Source organism: Opisthorchis viverrini, assembly GCF_000715545.1.
Source record: "Opisthorchis viverrini unplaced genomic scaffold opera_v5_635, whole genome shotgun sequence".
Lineage (NCBI taxonomy): Eukaryota > Metazoa > Platyhelminthes > Trematoda > Opisthorchiida > Opisthorchiidae > Opisthorchis > Opisthorchis viverrini.
In genome coordinates this window covers 28,781-56,478 of record NW_008752303.1, presented here as the reverse complement: position 1 = coordinate 56,478, position 27,698 = coordinate 28,781, and the positions used below count along the sequence as shown (strand labels likewise).

At 39.6% G+C, this 27,698-nt stretch overlaps 1 protein-coding gene across 1 annotated transcript in view; it reads left to right on the top strand.

Annotated features, from left to right (window-relative positions):
- Nucleotides 1–1,601: 1,601 nt before the first annotated feature.
- Nucleotides 1,602–27,698, top strand: part of T265_15601 (hypothetical protein) — a gene marked incomplete at both ends in the record, with an annotated part of 34,561 nt that continues 8,464 nt past the window's right edge. Inside the window, 3 exons of the mRNA XM_009178724.1 lie at nt 1,602–1,680; nt 2,280–2,359; nt 13,288–13,317. Of these exons, the coding sequence (XP_009176988.1) occupies nt 1,602–1,680; nt 2,280–2,359; nt 13,288–13,317 (189 nt within the window). The remainder of the gene's footprint in view (nt 1,681–2,279; nt 2,360–13,287; nt 13,318–27,698) is intronic.

The window sequence follows — 27,698 nt, the reverse complement described above, 5'->3', positions numbered from 1 at the left end:
CGGGGCTTCTAGGGGCCCTCCTGAGCTCGTCTCATTATTTCATCGATCAAGAAGTTAACCAGGAATGGAGGCAGTGGAGCATCCCTGACAGACACCACGTTATGTACGAAAGCTTTTAGCTGTCCCCCATACACTCTCACACGTACAGAGGTCTGGGAATTCAAATAAACGTATTATGTTTAAAAGCATCCGGGGCAAGCGTGTCAGCAAGAACAGACCGATCAGCCGAGTCAAATGCGCATCGGAAATCCAAGAATTCTAGAATCGTCGGTCGCTTATACGTATGGTGTTTTTCTAGCACCTTAAAAAGTCTGGAGATTTGGTCAACACGACCCATACCACGCCGAAATTCCGCTTGTTTCTTTCGAGTACGTATCCCAAGTGGCACCCCAAGGCGACGAAGCAAAATTGCCAACAACAGTCTCGTTACAACCGAGGTACAGCTGATCCCCTGTGGTAACCACTATCACCGACTCTTCAATATTTTCTGGGACAGGCTCATTTTCCCAAATGCAAGCAAACGGATCAGACAAGCGTTGACTGAAGACTCCATCCCTGCCTTTGAACAGTGCGGGTGTGAGGTCAGCTGGACCAGTAGCTAGGTGGCGTTTGAGGGATTATATCCAGTCGTAAATCTCCGGGGCCGTAGATGGTTTCACGCCCCTTTCTAGGGTTCTACTTCACCTGTGGGCTTTATATAATGCCAGCTGTTGTTCGAAGTATTCAGCCCACCTGTTGAGGCGTTCTTCTATATTCAATATGGTTGTTCCATTCAAATGTTTGATGGTTTAACTCAAAGGTGATTTCCAGGGACCGGTCGCATGTATCAACTGAAATAATCTTCGGGCGTTACCGACATTCTGGTCTCTCCCATTTCTTTGACTTTCTGTGTCCACCATATTTCACGGCCTGCTGACACGCACGCCTTCACTTGACATCTGACAACTCTTTGTATCGGGACCGACTGGAATATTTCCATCAGATTTGGGTAGTGATAACTTTTGGTCAAGTATCCTATGCTTATGTGCGCCTGGTTTGGCTGTGCCACAGGCTGAATTCTGAGCATTTTGGAAGGAGCTGAATGGGTCCATATCTGACGCTGGAGCGTTTTCCAATTGATTTGTACGCACAGCACAAGACCCTGGAAGGCATAGAAGGCTGCCAACCGATGTCATTGGCGTTCTTGTTGTCAGTTTCTATCCAGATTGCCTGAGTGCATGTCTGGAGGTGTAGGTACCACCATTTTCTATATAATAAAGGCTTTCGAATTAATCATGGTTGTAGTGCAGTAAAGCATCGGTGCTGAACACTGATGTCATGCGTCGATGGTAATGATGATGGCCCAACCAAGAATGCCACCGAAGTCTAGTTCGCCAGCTGTGAAAACTTGTGTTTGCGTCACAGCATGGAGGCGATAACCAGGACGCTTGCTTTGGTGTTCATCTAAATCCATTTTACTGTTTGTATGTCAGAACCTTACGGTACAGCACCTCTTCCTCATGTGACAGTAGTTCTCGACAATTTCAAATCACCAGGCAGAAATCGAAATTGGTGTCATGCGCCGGTATTGTATTTTTGACTGTTTCACCATTCCTTCAGTTAATGCGACAAGTGTTATAGATTTGGATTTCAACCAACAGAACTGCAGTCTTTTGACCACGAAACTGTCTGGGATTAAAAGTGAGATAATTTCACACACAAGGAGGCATCATAGGCTCTGTTGATTGCAGGTAAACCCAAAAAGTCTTCCAACTCTAAATGTGTCCGTAAATTGTCCGCCACATTGAAGAAAATATTTTTGACAAGGGTGTTGAAAGTTAGCATCATCCTTGTATTTAAAGAAAAAAGCAGTCGTGCACAAAATTACAAAGGTTCAAAGCCACTCATTCCTTTGGCAAATAGTGACCATGAATTCAGAATTATCTTTGCCCGGGGATGTTTACCCTAAATTTTCAGCTTTAAACTTGTTACATCATTGCTTATAATTTGGTTGTCTCGTAAAATTGTTGCTGTTTAGTAAACAACACACGACGCTATGCACAAGCTATAAAAGCCGTTATTCAAAGAAGGACGGAATATGCGGTTTCTGCGGCGAATTTTACTTAAGTTTGTAGTGATTGCACGCTCAGAGTTATTTAGAAAACAGATTTTACCAAATTCAAAAAGGTGGAGCATATCCATTCTGTGCGTGTTGCGAAAATACTATGACAACACAGGGTACAGTACATCCCAAAATTTATGGGTGAGTACATATCATTCAGCTTAGTATAACTTCACAGGGTCTCAAACAGGTCCTGCTGCCCCTTTACGCCTGAGGATCTCTATCATGGAACGTCGGTGCATAAACAAAATTCATCAGGTGAGTGGCTTTCCGGGCTTTGTTCAACTTGGTCTATCATAATGATAAGCCAGTAGTTTCTAAGCCGAACTTCTAGAGTGGGCTTATTACCATCACTGACACCATGACCTCAGTGTTCAATACTGATACCACCGTAGAACCGTGATTTATTCCAAGGTATTATTTTGAAAAAAGGAATAAAGTAGATGTAAAATTAGTGTGAATTATGCAAGCTTACTACAATACTTCCCACATACCTAGATAATCAGTCAGAAAATATGAATGGAATAGGCAACAAAAATGATAGTTACATCAATCCTTGTGGGTATCACGCGGCTCGCACTCTGGAAGGCGAGTTATACCAAAAACAACCAGATAGTTTGAGACTCTCATTATTCCCTTCTATCAGCCCAAAGTTGTCTAAATTGTTGGCCCCGCCAATTTGAAGCGGACACAGGAAACAGCACTCTCTTCAGCTAACGACACTACTGCATAAAACAGGCTACAATCAGCACACAACTTGAGCACTAAACATATTCAAATAGCTTACCTGGAGAACCAGGAGACCGTGTTTGTCAGACCCCTCACAACTGTCCAAACTGGAATAAGTGAATATGCGAGTGCCACACGGATAGCTCATGTATAGCCTAATGGGTCTCGGATGTGGACAAACCCACAAATCGCGGTAATGTCCAATTTCTTTGTCAATGTGTTCCTATGTTCACTGAGTGAAATTATTCAAATTCAGCAAGTTTTACTGTTTCTGCTCTTAGGCTTCGGTAATTTATGCTGCTTTACCGGTTTCATAGTATCCTGATCATCGAAAACTTTCTGTTAAAAAGTCAACACATGGTTGCGGAATAAGTTGTAATCCGAAGTTTCCGTTACCTTGAGGAAATCTGTCTATGGATTTCTACAATTATTTTAATTTAATTTATTGCCCACCGCAATCGAAACTTTGTACAACACTTAATTCAACCGCGCTCCGTTTTGTCTATAAAAATCCCTTGATATGATTTTTCCTGATATCTTTTTATAGCGCTTCATGTTTATGGTCTCACGTTACGGTTGATGCTTTTCTTTGAACTCAATTCTCTAAAGTATAATAAAGCTTTCAGTTGAATTGAAAGGTTGAAAAACCTTCCCAAAATTAGCGAGGTTATAAGCCATGTTATCGGTTTACAAACCCAACTGATTTTTGGCTGCTGGTTAATTCGATTTCATATGAATGATTGTTTCATCTCTATGTTACCGTGATAATTTGTTTAACGAAATACGGATTTGTGTATCACGTTAAATTGCTTTCAATTAAGGCCCGAAATATGTTTATTCCTGAATAATAAAACTATCATTTGGTATTACACTACGACTAGGATTAATGATGGTTAGTTGCAAACTGTCAGTTAATCTGTACAGTGACAACCCAATGTCGGAAATAACACAACTCTTGACACCCCCCCTTCGACAAATCAGGTTGTTCAGTCAACAAAAACTCTGAGAACGGGTTTCGTCAGTCTGTCTGCTCTGCGGTTTACCGTCCTCTAAATGGCTCTACTGTCCTGCTTAAATTAAGTGACTAGGTTTTTGTAAATACGGAGAGAACCGGGCTGAAAATGTGGAAGTTGGTACAGAAGGCAGAATACAATGGAGCTTTTGTTAGACGCGTTGCGCTAGAACGCACTGAAGATGGGACTAGGCCCGTTTTTGAATTGTGTGCACTGTCCCAGATTCACAAGTGCTTATGTGTTGGTACATTCTCCAAAGTGAATCAACGATAAAGACAGTGGAGTCGTCAGGTTTTAAAAATGACGTGCTTTTTACTGTGGCGAGAAAAATATATGCAAGAAACCTCAAGGGATGAAAGACTTTAGTCCAATCTAAGGTGGGAGAAATGATGTACAGCCAAGAACGTGTTTACAGATTTTTTTGCCCAACTTAGAAAGTTTTCACATCGTCAATGTTACCGGAATTTGTTACGACATGCGAAAAACTGGGCGTTTAAACAAACGTATATTTGCTGTAATGAATTTTCTATGTGAATGGCGACTGGGTTCTTCTGCAAAGTGTAACCAAGCAACTAAGTTTTTCCAAAACTGTTTGCGTTTCGTCTGATCATAGTACAACACGAATGTCAATCTTTATGTTCCTTGTTTGGACAGAATTATGCCTTGCTTATGAGAACTGCGTTTGTGATTTAAGCTTCCTTTTTAACATTCTTGTGGATAAGTCAATATGGCCTGACTGGTCCCTAGGCACATTCGATAGTACAAATTTTTCAGATACACTACGCATCCCAGGGTTTTCAAATCCGGTCGGATTTAGAAAGTCATCAATGTGATGAAAACATAAAGTGTCAGTTTGCTTCAAACTTGTTGAATCCGGGGAAAAATAAACTGAGGGGCAATTTGTTCGACAGGTTTGTCGAATGAAATGTTCCGGTTCCTTGGTATCGTTTACCTGTTCAACTCTATCTAACTTATTGTGGCGTGTCCGGTCATGTGAGGCCAAGGGGGCCTAGGGGCAGGGATTTTTAACCACTGTCAAATAGGATTTCTTGGAAGATGAGTTGAAATTAATAGATATGCCAACATAATGTCCGGCAGATTTAGAGCTAATTCTTCTGTTATGAGCTCCTCGAAAACGAAAAGTTCTTCACTTATGACTTTCAAAGTGTACCCTCATCCAGTAGGCAGAATTTTGAAATGTGTATTGTAAAACTCAACCATAAAAAGACAAAGTTCTGCTACTTATTATAGTCGGCGTGATAAAAGATGTTTTCCTCGGGTCGTTAAACATGCATCATGAATTGATGTAGGTTGTCGCAGAATAGCGATTCGGTGCAACGACTGACCAAACTGAGAAGTGTTGTTGTTTAATAAGAGAGCATGTTTTAATCATTTTTCAGTTCCCCGCCTTTATTATTTGACTCTATGATCCTCCTCCTGTTTGAATAAGCTGCGCTTAAAGGCGAAAATGTTGCATAATGAATAATTCAAGCGTTGGGCCTGAGGTCGATGTCAGTCTTTCTCACAGCCTGTTGAGGGCGCTAAGCGAGGGTTTCGTCCTCCTTGCATATTGGGTGAACAAGTCGCTTAACGTACCCATGAGGTGGTGTCACTTAGACTTCACAGTGTCTGTAGTACATGGAAAGGTTCACCAAATCATCCAAATAATGACGAATGCCATTTGGGTCAAATTTTTATGATGGGGTGAGACAAACACGCTCAAAAGGAAGGCCTGATATCCAAACTATTTTTGGCATTTGGTGTTTTAATAATTTCTGGTCCACTCGTACCATGCATAGTAGAGGCCTTTACCTAGCTCACAAATTGGCACATCTTTTGTCACTCAGTAGGAAATTGTAATTGACCTCGGAAACGTCACAGACCGTCATTGACCAGACTTTAACGTTAACTGAATGCAGGAATCACCAACTAAACAGCGAGCTGGATGTCACTTTTTCATTTCCTCCAAGCTCTTTAGTGCATTGATGCATAATTCCAGTCCGGACAGAGTTTAATCAAAAAGTGCCCGATAGGTTTTTTGGCTGCAACAAAAGACTCACAACCACCTAAACGTCAAAAGAAAAATGTGTTTTATATGAGAGCTAGGTGTTTCAGCATGATCGGTTAAAATGTGCAAAGCCAGTGTATGCACGACAGTGGTGTACTAAGCACGTAAGCGTTTCAGAATATAAAGATTTCAAAAAACTTGGATTGTAAATGTCCGTGGATACCCTGAGCGTGGGTTCGCTGCTATTATTTATCCATTTTTTACGGACGAAAAAAAAATTTCCCCAATGGCCTGGACAAATGACCGGCAAAAATGACTCAGAACAGGATCAATCAGAATCAGAGAGCAGGCGACGTTAAACATATTTTTAGCGAATCTTATGGATGTCTTTTCAAAAGATCCATAACAATTATTAGTTTTTAGTCACGAAGCAAACGTCCGATAGAAAACTGTGCTTGGAAACCTGCTTAATTTTACCGACAACTTACGAAAGGAAACTCAGTTGCGGCTCTTATTTGTGCCATAGGTGGAAGTGCATAAACGTCTCCCAGATACAGACGATCTTCGTTTGGATAGGAGCCCAAAAACAACTGGTTGCGGATGTAGAAACTCATAATTTAACCTAATTACATCTTCAACGTAAGATACTCAGCAGGAGTTTAAAAAAGAAAACGTAAAAGCAAGCAGTAAAGAACTACTGGTTCTCCTTCAACCAAACACGATAGTGGAGACGGGACAAAATTGGCACTGATCGACAACTACCTCGCAGTGTACGAAGTGTCTGCTTGCCTGAACTTCAGTTTAACGAAATGCCTTGCATTTGACACAGTGTTCACCAGTTGGACATTATTTGATTTTCTGTTTCAGGGATTAGGAATTCTCAAGTTATGGATCCCTTTTCCATTCCAAAACTTTTAACACTTTTAACACAGTTGGTGACAAATTCACTTCCCGACTCCTTACACAAGCGTTTTATAGGGTTGTGATTTTTCGCAAACCAAAATTTCATCAGCCTAGAAAAACCCTTCTGCCTGCTTTCGCTACGTGTGAAACTTTTTGACATCAAACACTCATCTTTTTGTTTTGTATCAAGTGTAAACCAAATGTCAGTTTACGCCGCAGAAAAATCGCTCAGCAAGCTCGGACCATTTAAAGATATCTTGTTTAAGCTGCTAACATGCTGTGAACGATGCTTGATGAGGAGCATTATTTTGTGCCTGTTGAAGGAAAGGCCAAAAGCAATCCTTATTGTGACTTCAATTTATGGAGAACAAACTATTTAGTGAGGCTGAAAATGGCCACGTTATTCAGCTTATTTACAAAGTTTCTCCTTCGTTAGTGTGGGCGGAAAGTTTCATGTAAGACGGTGAATTCAACACACAACCTACAACATGCATACCTTGAAGCTAGTTGTCCGCATTGAATTAGTTCTCAGGCTTTTGTTTGGTAAGTTTTCTTTGACACTATTCATCAGGCAGACGTGTCCCACGGTAAGAGAAGGCAGACATTTAAAGAATAGTCGAAAGACCATGAAAGTAATTGGCGGATCAAACGCGCTGCAAGGCTAGTATGGTTCGTAATTGCTTGTTCTTTTAGAGACTCTGCCATTTCTGCTTCATGTATGCGTTTGAATTCCTAATTCCTGGAATATGATTTGGTTATGGGTGTGTCATTCATTTTATCACTTCTGCAGAATTTTCGGTCAGGCAACTCCTGCATTCTTAGCTGACCTTGAAGGCGCAGTTTTTTAGTTCCGGTAAAAAAATTTTAGATGCTCCAAAATACACCCTTCGTTTTTATGTGTACATTTAACTTACGTTTTGAAGAAGCAAAATGAATAATTATGACAAAAAATCTTGTAGTTGTCTTGCTCTAAAGACCCCAATGTTTAGATCTAAAATTAGGCAATATTCGAATAACTTTGCAACCTGGGGAAAGTGTGAGGCCCATTGATGTTGCCGCAAAATCGTAGTGTTTAACCTACTGTTAGGCTTTAATCAAAGTAACTACTATCGGCTCCCGCATTTTGTTTGTTTATTCTGCTCTTGCCAAGCATTATTCCTTGATCGTACGTGATGTTCTTTCGAGAGAATTCGGCAACAAAATCTCTTGTAGCATAGAAGAAGCTAAGTCCAAGTGCAACGGCGTAACTTTCAGCTCTGACCAGTCATTTCACCATGCAAGGTTATTTAGCCGTTAAGCCTGAACTGACCATTACTGATGCTCTCTGCACTGTTGTTAATTGCACATTCGTTTGAGTATATGTTCGGAATAAATTTGTTTGACTGTCCAAGATGACACATCTCGCAAAACCTCCCCAAAAACAATGACGTCGCTGAACACCATACACCGCGGATCCCTGTAACTAACTTCTGTGTTGAAGAGTATTCATCGGTAAGTGTAACGTCAAGTAGGTCTTGTGATTATGTTAAATATCCGTGTACTGACGAGTTACATAAACCGCCGAAAACAGTTTCGTTTCCTACATTCGTAGATTTAAGCCACCACTAAACATCCAACGGTCCTCGGTCTTGCTTTATTTTGAGGCTTACAAACACTATTGACACTTTTAATCATCCACCGCATGGCTCCATGAAACGTAAGATGACGGGTTTTGCTTATTGCTTTATTCACATCGTTTGCAAGAGTTCCACTAAGTTGGGCATCATAGAAACCTATTTTGAACGATCACGTTCTGTTCCTAATAATGTGCCTCGGCTTAACGTCCTTTGCACATGGAAGGAATTATTTGGTAACGCACACCATTTGTTTATTAATTCCAATGAACATTAAAAAATGTTTCCGGGAGTTTTTCTGCCTATTGGGTTTTTCGGGATCAAGCAATCGATGGGATGACCTTCGTCGGATTTTACGGCAGTTGTAATTAGCCACTCAACATATAGCATTTTCAAAATATGAGTAAGCAAACTGGCAGTAAATTTCATTGCAGTTGACGTCAGTTTCTAGCTTTGGAAAAATTAGTTAATGTGTGACAACTTCAGATTTGTCGAAATTATTTTTCACTGTTTGTGGGTCTAAAAATTTGTATATCATTTTCCTTAGCGAGGCGAAACCCAAAGTTTCTGTTTGGCCGTCAACTAATCTATGACCCACGCCTTATCGAAAAATCTGGAAATGGCTGAACTTTTCAAAGCAAGGTAGTTGGGCAAGTGCTTACCTTGTTTTTCGTCATAAATGGCGGTAATCAATTTTTTGCGCGTGTTTCTGATACAACCTACTTCCTGTCAATAGAAGGGTGCTTACAACTACCCGCTGAATGATTTCACTAAAATAATTTGCTACAAAATAAAAAACCATATCCACCAAAAACTTCGTGTGCTAATTTTGAGCGCTCTTTGAGACGGCAGATCCATTTTTATATCCTTGAACTAATGCTTCTTACATCAGGATATTCGATCCTATTTACATATTTTACACTTTCTGTAGAAGCTCAGGCGCGCCAAATTGAAAATTATATACATTTTGACAGAAATATCCATAATGTTCGATAAATATTTTACTGAGGCACATTCGTGAAATACTTTCTTTGCCATTGTAGAGACGTTCTGCATCAAATCGCAGTCCAAACTTTTGCAAATAAATCTGTTAGTTCTAAAGTTAGTAGACATAACATAATGTCTGGTCTTATTGAGGAATTGTAAACCTACTAAGGTGGTTTACACGCTGACCCTACTCATTGCTACAGGTATTCAAGACAAAATGCATGTGGTATTCAAAGTGGAACAGTTACAAAATGACCAGGTGATCATTTTATTGGTACTTCAGTACTTCTGCAACAGATTCAGCTTAGGCATCAGAGGATAAGCTGTTCCTGAAGGACCAGATATTAATTGATCACGGCCTACACTGCAATATCTCACAGCTGACCGACTATTGTGAGTTTAATAGACAGAGGCTACTGTTTGCTGAGCGCACGTTTGTAGTTCCTTGGATCCAAGGTCATTTCGCAGACCCGTCCCAAAAAGTGAATTGTTCCATTACCTGTCTCTTTTAGCATCTCTGTACTAAGTAGACCAAAAGTGATTAGGTTCCATTACCTGTCTCTTTTAGCATCTCTATACTAAGTAGACCAAAAGTGATTAATTGACATCTTGGCAACAACTTGCCCATAACTTGAATAAATGCCTGTAAAATTTATTTCTGTATAATTCGCGGTTAATACATCCTCATCAAGACTCACAGACGCCCTTAAACGCATGCATCTTGTGCACACTAGCATAAAAAGTTGTTGTAAGCATGATAAGAAATGAAGATGTATTCAAAGTAATTGGTTTTCCACAAGTTTCAATTTGTTATTCAAAAATTTAAAATTGGTTGGGAATCCGTTTTCACCATTTGGTTGATGTTAGATGTAAACGATGATGTTTGATGGCGTAGTCTTTTGCATCTGGTTATTTTCAGTTTTGAAGAGAACCAACCCATTCGGGAAACTGCCGCTCACTTGATAAATAATAATGCAGTCGCAAAAGCAATTAATAATAGAATTTTTTGTAACTTAAAAATATATGCGTGTTTTACCGGTGTTTATAAAATTGGATTCACTCATAATACATTGTCACTAGACGTGCAAAAAAAGCTTATCAGTCGTACCCTCTGAGAGCAAGTATATCTTCGCAATAATGATAGCTTGCTGTTTTCCGGAAAACCTGTTTGTATCATTCAGCGGCTCAAACGGTTTGAAATGTGTGCAAAACAAGCGACTTACATAAGTTTTACGAGGAATCCCAACCACTGAATTTGAGGAACATCAATGAAGAGAAAGAAACAGTAAACCTTAGCTTGCGGGCTCTTCTAGTTATAAGTAACTTCAAGAATTCTGAAGCTTGTATTGTTGTTTCTGTTGTGATATCGGGTGAAAAGTCTTTTCAAACGACAGCTGTCTGTCCTTTTGTTCTACGGCAAAAAAAAATAAAATTTCAAAGGCAGTCCAACCATAACGTCAGAAGTAATTAAAGCTGTGCACAAAATTCTCACATTGTACAGCGCCCATATCAGCAGTTCTAAAAATTTAATTGGAAACACAAATACGTTCAGAATGACGCAAAGGTTTCTGGACGAATATATTTTTTTATATTGTTGTACAAACTAATAAAACCAGGGTAGTGCTTCGGTCAACTCACTCCACCACATTGCACATTGTGGTGGCTCCGGTAAGCCTGTAAAAATATATTGAGGTACAATTTACGAAAGGCAATAATATTAAGACGAAGTTTATTATAAAAACCTAGCAGCAACGTGGAGAGGATGGGTTGTTTTGCAAATTAAAACTAGCACAAAAGATACATATGGGTGCAATAAAAATGATCCATCTCTGTCAACAGTATGAATAGTGCTACGAAGTGAGCTATGCTGAGTAGTTCTTTTCCTGTGCACCATCAATTATTTCATCTTCGTCAAAGTTGTAGACAAATCTAAGGAAGCAGTGTGCTTTTTTTTCTAGCTTTAATATGTTTATCAAGCCAAATGCCGCTAGTGCTGCATTTTTGGTGAACACGAAATGACCTCTTTTAGAAAGACATTGCTTAACTTATTCAATAAAAAATCAAATAAAACTCACATGTTCGACCAACACATAGCACTTGTATGAATGAAGTTAGGAGTAGAATTAACAAAGTTTTAAAACAGCTACCACAGTTGTCTGGCTTAAGTATGGATCGTTCTACTCATATATTCTCTGCTGTGCAATGGGAAACTTAAAGCCAGTTGTGTTTGGTTGCAGTGTATACAAAGCTATTTTAAAGAACAAACCAAATAGAGAAAAAACATGTTATAATATCTCTCCGTTACCATCAGAAGGAAAATTGGCACTAAAGCTGAACATCCGCAAGGATAGAATGCCGCTACATCATATTGTGGGAGCTAGAGCTTGTGGTCCATATGTGTTTGCAATCATTCAATTCTAACAGTCATCAGCATTAGCCAAAATCAGTTACTTGAGACACGTGAGTGTAACGACGCTCCTTAACTTTTCACAGTGAGGCGAATGTTACCTTTTGGGCTTTCATTTCTGGTATTTGGCTTTAAACATTAATATGAGGTTGTGGTTCATATTTCTTCAAAATTGAATCAAAGCATCTAACATACGGCAAACTATAAGCTCTGGGTGAACCTGGAATAATTATTACTACACATTTAACCAAACTGTTTACGCTAAATGCATGACCCAAAATAATTCCACACTAATGTCCACACACATGCAATATCAGTAAAGCTGACCTGTGTAGAGTCTACAAATACTGACCCGGGCAAATGTAGCATTAGTTCCTCGCAGGTTGCACTGGCAGCTGCAATCGACAGCTACAATTGGCTATGTACACCTGATATTGGGACAAAGCTTTTTGTCAAGTGCAGGAGGTCACACATTATACCACAAACAGTTGAGTAGAAGGGATGGGGTAAAAAGGCGAACAGGCTAATTTGGCGAGGCTTCTAGCTGAATAAACTTATGGAAGTTTCGTTCCGTGTCATTCAATTTATAAAGTGAATTTGCAGTGATTGTACGCGGAATCTCATAACTTTCAAAGATGGGTGTTTGAGCATTTACAATCTTGGATAAAGTCTGAGTCATAAGGCGTTAAAGCAACTTATAATATAGAAGTCATTGTCGTGGCCCCTGTGGAAAAAAATTGCGCTCAAAGATTTTGCGGAAGAAATATGTATGATTTTTTTGGCAACCCAAATGCACAATAAATAAAAGTGACCCTGTTATTACTTGAAACAAAACTAGTAGTACCCAATTTGCACGGTGACGGTATGTCGGCATGTCAGTGATGTTGTGTATTACTTGTAGAGACATCACTGCAGTTCAAGAGTGCAACGAAAAGCTAAGCGCAAAATTTCATCACCGAAATTTACAAACGATAGTTGCACATAAGACATCTGCTTCCAAAAACTGAGTTTAATCTTGCGTTTCACTAGACGGTATTGTGTTTAACGTACAACGCAAATGATTTTGGATGAGTGTGAGCAATGTAAAGCCGCGCTTACTAGTCCAACAATGATTCAACATTAAACGAATAGTTCAAATGGCGCTAATAAATGATGCTTAGGAAACAAACAAACGTTTTCATGTGAACAATTCAACTATTTTCCCAATTGCAGTCACGTTTTGATGGTTTGGTAGGGTTTGTGCTAGAGATTTTAGTACTTGATACCATCCTAAGTGAATTTGGGATGTATGGTTGGAAGAATTTAAAACTTTAAAATTTTTTCTGTTTTGCGTTTTGCAGCCGCCACTATAAGCCAGGATTTTACCCAAAAATTTTTATGTCGTCTCCTCTCCTACATGATATCCCAAAACTTACTGGCTGTCCTTTCACCTAAAATAGAGTCCCTAATTAACTCACAAGTACAATTCATATGTAATGAAAAAATAACAGAAATCTATATTTAAATGCCTTTTCTTTTCGTTTCAGTCAAACTGGGGCAAGCTCTATCAACAAATGGTAAACGATAAACTCCTATCTGTTTTTACATGTTCAGCTCTATATATCATATGAGTTTAAAGATAATTTGGGATTTTTAACACTTCATACACACTAGACCACTGTGCAAGCATTCAAGTCGCGGGATATTTGTAATGTATTTTTGAAAGCTTTGTTTGCTCAATTTCAAGAAATTCAAAATACTGAATTATTGGCGCGCGAAGGAATGCCCGGCAGATTATACCACGGTGTTTGAAGCCTTGAGGAATGGCCACAGCGATTCGAAATCTAAGCTGTCTGAATTCAAATGTCGCACGTAGATGTTCTGTTGCCAGTAGCCCGAGAAATATTGCATTGTGAGTTTACAAAACGTCACTACTGTCACAAATTTAAACTCGTTTGTTGAGTTCACCATCACTAAAACCTTGTAAATTGTCGCGCACATTGTGTGTCTTATTTGAACTAGCTTTAGAGTAATCAAGGACTATTTCGATAACGTCGCTTTGTGAATATTTGGTCCCAATTTTTTTCAAGGGTAGCGCAAAATTATTTCTTTGCGGCTGTTTCCAATTTGCATGCAGACTTATCTTTATTGCTGAGCCCCTTTAGGACTTGAAATCACAAATCGCATAAACGTCTGCATGCATTCGGTTGAACATGGTTCGCTTGTGGTCAGGATCCGACACAACACAGCCGTTATTGACACAATTCGCACAAGGCGTCTTTTCTCCCTCAAGCAATACAGCAGCTAATGTACCAATGGAATCGTCAGGCGTTCTTTCTTCGTTTGACGTAGGTTGGCGAATAATATCCACAAATGCGCATAATTTCATGATAGAGTACGCAAGAACCTGACCAATATTACAACTGCTTGTTTCATTCACTTCCTTCTTGCTTACCGCTCGGAATGGGCCCGGTGCCATAAGGCAGTGCTGTGATAAAAAGTTTAATCGTGAACACAATGCCCAAATGGTAAGCGATAATTGCATAGGATGATCTTCACTAGAAGCTTCATAACTCTTTTTAACGGGTAATTGAGAAAACACAAGATTCAATCTTCAATGAACACTCAACGTCTGTTTGATTTGATAATCATTACCTAACCAAAGAACTTAATTTGCCTCGATACCGATTTAGTACTTGTTAGTAGTTAAAAAGTTATTAGAGAAAACACAAGGCAATTAGGGAATAATCAGTCAGATATTTTGCGAGCACACAGGAACATCTCACGGAATGCTCGGTCCTTGTCACTCTCTAAAAAACCGAAAGTGAAGACAATATGAGAAATTCCTTTACATTCTTATAGTTAATAACTCCATACAAAATCGATTTGGGGATACTTCAGCTACCAATTGTAGTACGTTTCTTTTTCTGATCAGAGAAACGATCGGAGTGTTGGGACTTTTCCAAGAGGCTGCACATCTTGACACATTTCTATTTTCACTGCGAAATATTGGGAAAACAAAGGTTTTTGACTGATTGACCGTAATCTTTCTATATTCATGCGCTGAAAACAATGTTTACAAAACATAAAGGAAACTGTTCGATTGCTGATCGACTTACCATCATAAGAGTCTTAGATTATCGCGATGTAAAAATAAAATTATCTCTAGATCACAACTGCAAATTTAACAACAATTTAGCTAAAAGTTCTTTTTAAAAACGCGCGCATTGTTTACTACTTTTGGTTTCACCCGAGAATAATTGGGGGATTTCGCGATTACATCGTTGCATCGATAAGTATTAGCCAAAATGTTGTGTAGACAAACTTCTAATATGAAAATGTTTTACAAGCAACATTTATAAGCGAGAAGTTTTTCGCTTGACTTAAGCAGCGGTTCCACAGTACACTTTAATATAAAAGACATCTAATGTATATGCATGAATAAGATACAAAAACACTTACACATTCTGGCACCTTCAAAGAATTTAAAAAAAGCTCCGCTCTACTTCTTGAGTTCACGCTCAAGTTTATCATTATCTTTTGTAAAGAGGTTTTCCGAATAAAGATGAGCCGCCATTATTTTGGTTTGTTAAATAATCTCAATTATGGGTTTGCATACCACGGTGAAATGACCCAGTGACGCCAATTTTTCTTATGTGTGAGCACTTTACAAACCACGGGTCCGCCGAAACCCATGTTACGCTAGCACTATTGTCAAACTTCCAGTGGCAAACGTCCAGCGGCATATCCAAGCCAAGTAAGTGTATGACAAATTCTTGATAAGGAACTTGTGTCGTCCAAATGAAGCATTAGCCTTCTCACATTGTAATGTGCAAATATTATTCTCTACGCAGGCAGCGCGCAGTAGTACATTTCCGATTTTTTAGGTTTACTCGTAGGGACTTTACAGTTGGACAAATCTTTATTCCGCCTGATAACCAGCTCCTGAGCATGTATTTCTTAAAGATTAATATGCATTTCCGGCGCTCTCACCTAAAGAAAATTGGAGTATTTATACATAACGCCCTGCACTCATTCATGAGCAATTTTGTATTAATAAAACAATAAATGACAAATTAACAAAGCACACGATTAGCTGATATTTACGTAGCCATTCACCCCTGTCTCTCTGATCAAAGGAAAGGCAGTCACCTTTGGTTGAGAACATTGGGGTAACTTTGACATAAAACGCATGATTGTAATTTACGTTTGTTTGTAATTTACGCCGCTTTGATTTGCTGATTACACTTTATATTCAGTAATGATGAACGATGGTGTGAAACATGTAAAATGCAAAATGCGCAACAAAATAATCTATTTTATCCTCAGCATGTTGGTAACACTACTTTTCTGGCCCAGATGATGCGTAAGTAATGAGGAAATTGCAACAGCAAACGCCCGTGCAGATGTTGGTTTTGCATGGCAATTTGGGTAGAAAAATGTTCCACAGACGGTACAATATTCGGTTTATGAAACATTTAGTAAACGAACATAACTTTGGACTCACCTTGATTTCCTTTCTTAGAGCTCAGTGGCGTAACTAAAGTTTTAAAGAATGCCTATTGTTTTTGTGAACTTTTAAAGCCGCATTTTATGCATTTTATGCTCGCCATGACTTTCATGGCTTATTAATGGCGTAAATAATCGTATAAAGGAGAATTTAATTTGTTTTGGTCAGTTGTGCAACTGTTAGGGGATACTATTTTACTTTCGGTGCTATATGCTTTAACCAGCGCTAATTTTGTAAGGACTGATTCAAGCAGTCCATTTTCAAAGCACAATAAAATCATTCTGGAACTCCGGCAGTCAAAAGTGCCGCAGATGACACTGACATTTCTCGTTTAACTGCTCGACTCGAATAAGTTTAATTTCCGAAATAAGGCAGATTACATTTTGTTGGTAAAATGTTATTTGCAGGCAAATATTCGTACTCGTTCCACGCCTAGGAAATTAACGTTTAGAATAAACTTTCTGAGGAGATCAATACCAAGAAAAGGTACCTTGCAGTGGGAAACAATGTTTGGCGTTATTGAAAAGCCCAGATAAGAAATACTAACAGCCGGTATTTCCGGGCACACTAGGCTGTAGCCTTCGTATTCCCAGAGGAAAGCATAACTCCCTAATTTCATCCACGGTTCATCAAATAATTTAATATACAACGTCATGAGCTTTAAATATCATCGACAAACAAAACAATGCGTAGCTGAGTGGTTGTCTACCAATTTGAACAATATTGCAAGTCCGCTTCGACTGTTTGATCAAAAGTCCATGAAAACCTTTGAAAATTTCATACAAGTTCAAAACGTAATGAGTATTACTTGAAAGCATAATCGACTCAGAGTGCACAAGGAGATAACGCAAGCAATATTTTGATATTCGCTTCTCTAACGTTTTTGGATGGCGGTGTGTTCACACACTAGATTTATTGTATGTATCCATTTTGCCCATTAAATTACATAGTAACCAACGGAAGACGTATTTCTGAAACCCTTTGGTAGCTGACCCTTTAAACACATATTAACTAGGAGAATTGTAAATTACTAGGAACCCAGCCACATATAAAGCAAACCCACAAGATGTTGTTCCAGGTTTTTATAAGAGCCGTAGAGGATATTTGGAGTAGTTGCACTTCGATTAGAACTTGCTGGAGGAAAAAATAGCTAAAAATCATATTTTGTGACCTTTAGATGCCATTTAAATTGTCCTTAATTAAACCTTTTCGGCCACTTCGTTTTTTTAGGATGGCTAAAAAATATCCAGAAACACCAACATGAATAAAATGGCCGTTAAAACTGTATACAACACCCCCCAAATTGGAACTTTCCAGTGGTAGTAAGCTGCCTAGACTAGAAACAGCTAAGACCTAGTCATGTATTTGCAAAATACATCGACTCTCACTAACTACTCTACGTTAATGACGTTCAACGTAAATGTTTCAAGATAAACCTAAGATGCTTCGTTATCGAATAATTTGTTCTAGCGTCTATTTCTCGTACATATTAATACTTTCCTACTGCTTACCAAGGATAGGAGCGCAATCTAGGTTTCAGGACGCCGCACCAAGAACCGTTGTAATTTACCTACTTGCTTTATTATTTTGCATTGAACATTTTTACATTGCAACCACGGGAGAAGCGATTTTACGTGCCTGTTTACGGTTATCAGCTTACGAGTTTACGACGTTTGAACATTTACGTGTGTTGCAAATCACTCATAGGATTTGGACGCAAGTGCATCTTACCAAGTAATACAAACTCACTTAGAACACAAATCAGCAGGACATAATTCAGGAAGTTCATTTTGAACGTAATTTCAAGCCATGCCATCCCGATTTTATAGTCGGGCACCAGTAAAGGCAAATAATATTAAGTTGCAAACTTCTATTCTATTTAAATTAGGCCCGTAGAGCTACTTGCAAGCGCGCATAAGCGTCTGGTTTACCTCTATTCAAATGCGTTCACGGTCCCTTACAACTGAAAATTTCCGGTGGCTTAGATTTTGGACTCATTTAAATTCAAAAAGCGTGATGAGATTTTACTGGCTTTACTCAAGAGTTACCTAATGAATGATTTGCATTCAACCTTCTTAGTCGATATTGCCACGTTAGGCTAATCTTAACGAGGTTTCTATCCAGGCAACAAAGCATAATCTAAACCGTGTTTTGTACACACTCGATTAGATTTAGTTTGAGAGAAACCTTAGCGGCCTTGAAGTACAAATTGCGCCGGTCCTCAATAACGAATCGGCTGGACGCCACAGGCTATCAAACAAACAAAATTTATTTACCCCGAAGAAAGGTTTGAATGGATAAAATATTGTTCAGCAGTCAGAATATGCAGTTGCATTTTATTAGTAGCATCTGTTCTCTTTGAGATTGTCAGTATAAATCAAATATTGGCGTTAGTAAGTTTGTCTTTGGATGACGTTTAATGGACTATCTCACTTACTGGTCGAACAACCACGAGCATGAGGATATCATTTTCTGATTTAGGCCTTTTGTACTGAACATCTGTCTAGAAATTATTCCTGGAACTGAGAGTAAAAAATGAGCTGCACACACAGATTTACGTATTTAATTTTAAACTGCTATTGCATTTACTTCGTATGTTAACTTTCGGTTTAAATGTGAATTTATATTGTGAATTTTTGAAGCAACTAACTTTTACAATAGACCGTCAACTGCCGAACACGTCTGCGATGCACATTTAGTCGTATTTCAAGGCAGCTGCCCTTCAAAACTCGTTTATGATATTTTAGTGCATACAAAACGTACGTGTTTGAAACTGAGATGCTACCAACCCTCGAACAATGTATTTTTAAGGCCACTTTAGCATGTTGTGCATATATATTTTCATCAACTGATTGATTGATTGATTGTTCAAACACAAATCACTTGAGATTGTCTTCACCCCATAAACTTAGCGGTGGACAGTTGTGCTAAACACGCAAAACCAATGAAGGTGTGCGTTGCTTTGTTTGATGTTATGTCATTCCTTTGTTACTTTAGCCTGTATTTTGGCAGTACCTTATGGGCATGGTTTTTAGCAGACCACTGACTAACTACTGTCTACTGACAAACTGACCATACTCTTAGATGGATTTCGAGAAATTTTTGGTTTACAGGATACAGCGGTTAAATAGAACGGCATATGCTCCTGTGTAGCTTTACCCATAAAAGTTTGAAGAACAGTATATTCGGCGGTGATGTTCATCGTTGCTACCATCGCTGTAAAGCAATCTCAAATGATACTAGCGCTTGGCTAAAATAAAATCCTGAGAAGCAAGATCTTGGTGGTGAGAATAAAATGTAGGATAAACTGCACGGACACTGTCTCCAAGACCGCCTCTCACGAATGAGATACCTAAAGACACCAACGTTTGTTGCTAACGAGCTAAAGGTAGCTAACTATTGTTATTCTCTCAGACTTTGGTGAACCAGTATGTGATAACCCAAAACAGGTCGATTCTCACAATCGTTGATTAGAACCGCAAGCTGAAGTCAAGTTTTTTTTCTGCGGCCGAACGTGTGGCCTTCTAAATGCAGTGATGAACCGAATTTCCGTGCAAGTCTTTAGCGAGGAACTGCGCAAAAGGAGTTGGGTACATACTATGGTTCTAAGCTTTCAAGCAACGTCAAATGCTCTTGTTTAGATGTGCCAATGGTACAAACCGTACAAAAAGCACATCATAAAAAGAGGATGAATTGAAAGAAACACGTGAATTTGCTAGTCTTGAGAACGTGATAACTATTTAAAACAGCCTCCTTCACTATAGTGTTTGCGGTTTTAGCTTATATTGTGGAATAACACTGTTGAGGCTTTCTAAGCTAGGCTTGTCTCATCCTTGAGAATATAGCGGTAAAAATCTTGTTTCATTACACATGTAAAGAGGAGTGCCACTTATTTCCGTGACAATAGCCTTTATGTGTGCGCACAGGCCCGTGTGTCGAAGGACGAAATATCTTTCTGTCACGCAAGCTTTTGTAACTCTAACTGTGTGGGTATGGTCGCCGTGCATTGCTGTCTAAACCATTGTCTTGCCAGCGTTTAAGTCATCATTCTGTTTGATAGTGCACATCAGATTCTAGGTAAAATTGAACTGTGCATTGTGATTGCGGGTTCGGACCGTTTCTGGCTCGTTACGACAATGCATTGTGTCATTGGCAATTTTTCTACTCCGATTCCAAATATGTATTGTGGACGAAGACAAATGCTCTCACGACCTGGACAGGTACCGGCGGTGTATGATTTTAGTTATTCTATATCGGACATAAAAACTTTAATACAATAAGGTTTTAATACTTTCAGAATGTCCTTTGAATTAACTCGCTGCTTCTACAAAATAAGTGTGCCAAATTTTTCCTGCACCCTATGTCCGTGAATCAGCAGGATGAAGTTGGTTGAATTTTCTCTGAAAAATGACTCCAATTCGAGCATGTTTATTTGGCATTTATTTGGAATATTGCAACACACTGGCTCGCACACATTCACCCAGTGCTCAGAGGCGAAACGTGATGACATTGGCACGCAGATGTGTCGTGGTCATTCTGAGAATTAAGTGCAAGGCGTGATACAAGTAGGTTCATTATGCGTATTTTGTGAGATGATCACCTAGATCTGTCTGCTTATGAATATTTCAGGGCATTAGTGCACTATTCGGAAAAGATACCTACAAGTGGCATGATAATTTCTAACGGCGAACCATCTCTAGGCACGGTCTCTTTTGATATATATAAAACACAGCAAGCTTTAGCTCTTTTCAAGCATATATTTTGACCAAGGGTTGCAATGAGCTCTCCAGAACAGATATCAATGTTTAAAAATAATATAGTAAAAGAACCCCCAAAATTTGTAAATTTTGCACGACGATTATAAAAATCAAAGGTCTTTCCCCAGATTATCTGACAAAACAAAAAAGGGCAGCTACGTGTCAGAAAGGCCATTTCATTTTTGATGCATGAAGCAAAGGGTATTTGGCTCAGTTAATTTCCGGGAGATGTAAATTTGAAGTGGTCCCTGAAATGCGTGCGAGTTATTTAATACTCGAGTACTGATCCCAGTCGTCCTAAAGTCAAGTTAAGTGAGTTGTCATTGGCCAACACAGGTGAGGTTTTCACCAGTGGCTTTCAGGCTTTTTTACTTCTTGATGTCACCTAGCGTTTTCCAACTTTTTGCCTGTTTGCGATAAAAGTTCTTCCGAGCAGGTAAACCCACTGCTAAATGGGTATGTATCCAAGCTAGCACAATTTAAGAAGTATGATTGGTCCACTTGTTTTTGGCCTGTACTCCCTCCACAAACATGTTGTACATTGCAATATTATTGTTCTTTGTTTACATAGAACTCTCTGGACAACTTAGAAACACAAATGGATGAACAACGAAATATTTTCTAACGTCACCAGTGTGTAGTGGCTACGTCTCTCACTCGGAACAGTACCAAGCGCTCTTTAACTTTGTGACAGACAGGCTGGTGTAACCCCTGCGTCGCATGTTGTTGCGCCTGACAAACTCTCCAGCCTCCCAGATTTAAATAAACATATCGGGTCTGATGAGAAGATCTGGGACAACACAAATGCCAAGTGGATAAATTTGTGCTTTATTTCGTTTTGCTCGTCAAAAACCATTGAGTTTGGGATTGGTCGTATATGATTTGGCAGCAAACTCTACCAAACCGTAAAGAAGGATTCTTTATGTTAGTTAATAACGCTTACATTACAAAATCTAGGAAGAACTACGTCCTCTGTCTGTTCGGTGGCCTCGAGGGACCGCTTTAACATGAGCTCGGCTGCAGAGTCATTGGCGGTCGGTGGTAAGACTTCAGCGATCACGTCGGTTACAAAGTTTAAGCAAAAAGGGGAAGGAAAAAAGACTTTTCTGTAGGCGTAATTGCAACATAGCAGAATAAAGGTGCTCATCAAGATGTCATACAATGCACTAAAAGGAATGAGACGTTACGAGAAAAATAAATTCCCTACGGAGGCTTTCATACTGCCATAGTAGCAATAATATAAAACGCAGGATTCGAGTTCGAAATACCCATAATTTGTAGTCGCTTCGTACAACATCGTATGAAGTGAATATGTAACAGGTACATCCACGTAAAGGCAAAAAAGGCCTTGCTTCTGTGGATTTGCCTCCAAATTCTCAGTCAAATTTAGGAGGAGGGCACCGTACAGGACTTTCAATGTCGCCGTCACCATACTAAAGTCAGGAGGAGTCAGACATAGTTTTTTCGTCTCCTTCCTAAATAGGAAGGTGACTGTTCATTGCCACCGGTTTTTGTGTTTAGTAGTATTACGTATGACTCGTATGGATGGGGCAGCAGTGAAATGTTCACTTAAATCTATTTCTAAAATGCACATTCATTTTCGATGCTGAGTGCAACTGCTATCTCATATATTTTACCCGTCACTTTCACTGGAAATCCAGGCACACCGGGGGTAAAGTAAGGAGCCAGATGTTTCAGGCGTTCTAATCTGCAGGAACACGTTGTAGCCTTGCATGTGTGCTTTCGGGACAGCATACACTGACTTTTGAGAAAATAGGGTCTATGCCAAACGATAGGGCTATGAAAGCTTCTATATAGCACAGATTTCTTAAATTCAGTAAACAATGATTTTGCTTATTGTTGAGAGGCAGTCACTTTTATGAACATATTGGTTGGATAATTGTTAGTCAAACGATCTGGCATCGTTTAGCTTTAAAAAGAAGAAGATTCGACGGAGAACATGGCAAGTTTGAGCTAACAAGAAAATTGTAACTTATTCACAGTCACACTGCTGTCGTCTGAACGGTCGTCCTCCTGTTTTGGCGTAATTATCCCGGTGATTCCACACCAGAGGGAAGCACTGCACTCGAGTTTCCCTTTTACTCGGACTCATCAGCAGTGCATATCCAATGGCGGAGCCGGAATTTGAACCCCGGTCATCTGGCATGCGAGGTGAGTGTGTAGCCACTACTCCGGATGTTCAGACATGAAAACTCACATGCGTCCAACGTGCGTTGGTGGATTAGTGGTTACAAGCTCGCTTCGCATTTCCGATGTCCTGGGATAATATCCCGGCACGTCCATTGTATATTTGAATATATCGCATCGCAGTTATTCGCATATCACCATTTACAAGGTAATTTGCTCACAGTTATTTTTTGTTTATACTGCTTCTAATGGGAGAGGCTTTCCGTCCAGTCGTTCCAGAGCTTTCTTCTCTGCAGTCCCATGAAATGAACGCAAATCCTCTCTTAAATAAGGATTAGGCGCTTGTAAGCCGTAATTGATCAACTAAAGTAATATAAATTAACACAGCAACAGCAACCAATCATTGGAATGTGTTATACATTCTTCACCAACGGAGCCGGCATCCAGTGACGGTCACCTTCAATTCTCTCAGCACTAATCGGAAATAATCTTTCCACTTAGCTACATATCAAGACAAAGCAATCACTATGGTTTTCTCCTAATGACTTCCGGCTTTTATTGAAAGTCACATCCAGCGAGGTGGCGACTTATTACCTTTATCGTGATGAATCAACTAGAAGTTGAGAACAGTTTACACACCACCCCCGCCAAACTGCTCTTCTTTATTTCGTGACTTATCGTCATCAGATATCCTAATTTAAGCTTCTAAGAGTTTTACCTAAATCAGCAATTTTGGAAATACGTCTCCTGGTCAGATGAAAAGCGTTGCCTGATTATGCTGTTGAACTTGTTAATTATTTGTGCTGTCCACAAAGTCAATTGCAGAAATGCCTCATATGCAAAAAATAGTGATTCTGGCAAAGTGGGATATCGTCCCAACTGTATACTTACATTAATTCATTAATTGTCAACTACAAACTGGTGAGCTGAGCCACAAATGACTCGATTTCATTTTCTGAACGGTTAAGGTTTGGCGCAGAGCAAACATAATATGAATCAACTATGTTTGCGTTTGCACTGCTCGCACTGGTCAACCACGAGACGGTACAGTGATTCGTCGGCAAAATGCCGGTGGATTACCATGTCTCTGTTGGCTTTCCGCCGTAATACGTTACCTACCCCTCTAACTGTACTCCGAGTTGTATTCCGTAGCCATTGTTCCTCAGAACAAGAACAAAACAAGAGGATTTTACTCCACTAGACAGTTGTCAGATAATACCGCGAGGATGGTGGAATAGGCTGTCGATCTCACCAAGGCCAAATCAAGTCAGATATTCGTTGTACGAGTATTTGTTGTTCGGAGTAGTTGCAAAGCTGGTCCCCGAACAATCCGGAAAAGATGGCTTTATACTCAAGAGATGAGTAATTCTCATTCAGCTTCGAGTCCACAAAATAGCTGCCTGAATAATCGGAAATGACGCTATACGCGATCCTGCAACCATTATTGTACAGGCCAGTCCAAATATGATCCGACACTTTAAAATCATACATACGAGCCTGGCTTGTAGTTCATGGTTATGGCTAACCACAGTGCTGGCCACAGAGTTCATTGCTGTGAATCCATGATAAAGTTTTATATCCAATCAGGTCGTGAATAGGTTGCCACATAATGAGTGGCCTGGTGGCCAAAAAATCTTCCTTCCAATATCCCATCCCATCCTACTCCCCCAAACTTGCAAAAAACGACGGGTATTTGGCCAAAAGTAACGTTCCGCACATCGCATTTGTATAGGTTAGTGTGCGAGAAGAATGTTCTCTCTATTCCCCGTAATATCGAAGCATAAAGGCCGATGGCATTCCTATGAGCAATACTGGTGCAATCCTGGTTGATCTTCCTGGAGGACAAGTCACCGGTTGGTCCATAACAGCTTGTCTTTGCCAGACTATTTGTGGCAACTGACTAACTAAACCTATACAAACAGACCCTAAGCGACCCGCACCGGAATATTCGTAAAATTATTCAACATGACACACAATGCGTTTGAAAATCACTGACAAGTATTCTTGATTGATGACAGCCACGTCATAATATTCGTGGTGCGAAACGTATAATATACGAATCATTCAAAGGAGCCCCGTATATTATACTTCCGGATTTCAGCGGCACACAAAACCATACAATGAGTGGTACAAAACATTCCTGTTTATCTTTTGAATTTGTGTGGCATAAAAAGCAACTTCTTTTCATTGTGCAGACGACTTTGGAACAATACTCCGGGCACAATAGCCGCATAAAAAGGTAAATAGATCAAAGTAAAAAGCAACCTAGCGCATTATTTTAGTATTACGGCGTAAGCAAAATGTTACGCAGATCTGGGGATCCACGGGATTCCAAGCAAGCTAAATACATCCTAGCTCAGCAAATCATCACAAAGATGTTCTACTTCATTCAGGAATCGGCTTCAGTGTGACTCTAAACAACACCTGTTAAACATTTTGTCACATCCGTCTGTTCAGAAGCCATGTTTTCTTTTGAGTAATCGTTGGTTATCCATTATTTTGCGGTCCAAACCATGGCTAAAACGGTCTCAGAATGTCTTATTAATGACGCTATCTTCAATGAAATTTTCAAGCCTCCAATTATTTAGCATACTTCTCAAACAGCATTCATTTTCTCAGGATATAATCATAAGCGATCTGCTTATTATCGAACCACTGCTCATTGGCCTGTGGGGCACAGATAGGACAACTCTCCAAGTATCCAACTGGTAACTGGTCATCTGATTAGACAGACGTTACTTCCTTGAACCTCATTGAGGATCTGCCATTTATTTTAGTGTCTCCCGTCAATATACAGTGATACTAAGCAAGATGTGAGCCAATGAAGAAGCTGTGTTTGTCGTACAACAGCGCATAAACTACATCGACAAACTGACGGCAGTTCACACTCCGCATTTTCCCAACTCTCACAAGGTTTTCTGTGTAGTACAGCCCAACCGAAGCGCATCAGTGATTTCTATCCATCGCATATCTATTTTGCTTTATCGCTTCCTGATAATATAGCTTGCTGATATACTTCAGCCCATTTGGCGTAAACCGGAAACCCGCAGAATATAGGACAGATTTCAGCTTAGTAGTGCCTGATAGGGGGTTTGTAGAGCTCATGTATGAGGTCCTTTGTGCTACCACGTTACCACAAATCCGCTGGGGCACAAATAGTCATGTATTAAGAGGCTGAATTTTCGTTTGTCTGCCGACTTGAGGATGACCTGGTGAAATCAAAAAGGTCTTCACTGCGGAGTTATTTCACGGATTACACCAACTGAACAGTCACAGACTACTGAACAGGGAAGCGAAGCTCTCATATGCATCTTGTTCCTAAAAATAAAATATCCATCTTTTCGTTGAACGCGTCTTCCTGAATTTTCCTGGATAATCATTGACTTTTACCCAGAGCGGATTTACAAGAAAAAATACTACGTCCATACCTCATCAGTAGTATTCACCGTTACAGTGGTAACTCCCGCGGCCCTGTCAGCTAATTGCGACTCTTCTCAGGGTCTTTTATACAGGTAGCAAACACATAATGTTAGGGTTTAATGTCCTACTTCCAAGTTATCAAACGAATTGGGAATGTTGACTTATATAAACGCAGTACACCGTCCCTTAATGCGGCCCCATCATTCTGGGGACGGCCGTCTGAGAGAGTAGCGAGATATATTTGTGCTCGCATTAGGTTTAAAAACCGACAATCCCTAAAAGAATACAAACCATGGTCGCTAAAGCTGCCTCGCCACAACTCTAATGTCACTTTGCACCGAACTCACTTCCTCGCACTATTGATAATTGCACTATCTTCCGCATCGTTTGCCCGAGACTCACTCATTAATTGGGATGTTTGAATACTTGACTGTTAGTACGATTATGGAAATCCCAATCAGTGTTCTCAATCTCAGTCGTTCGGCTCGAAAGATATTCCGGTGATGTTTGGACACACAATCACTCCATCCCCGTGTGTACATAGAACAGCAACCAAATCGCTTCTACGAGATAGAGAACAACAAGTCAATAAACACCGCCTTCTTTAGTTGCTAAAATTTTGCGCGACAAAATGTAGCAAAAACTGGTGCGTTGACATATTTTAAGATGTGTTTTTTCAAGAAGCTTGGATTTTACCTGAAGGTATGCCTGCATAAACATCAAGCTCTTTTTATGTCCTACTACAATTAATTCTGCAAAATGGCTCTACTGATGTAGAAGAAAGTAGCTTGGTATTTCTAAAAAATTTGTTCTTGCCAATGGCAGAAATTATTTTACCGCCGTACCTATTCATTCGTTTTATTGTTTTTATGGCAGGTACAGCTAGAGAAAAAAAGGCAGACCGTGAACAACACCATTTATTCTTGAAACGGTCGCATCTTAGTGGATCGGTTTATTAAGCTACCATCTTAGACGGGCCGGCGGGTTATTATCTACATTCACAAGGGCTTCATAGCGATCTACGTTATATACAGGGCTTTGTCTTAATACTCGTTCGAACAGGTATCAAACTCTGAAGCATTTGTATGTCAGGTCCGTAGCGGGATTCTGCTTGACTATCAAA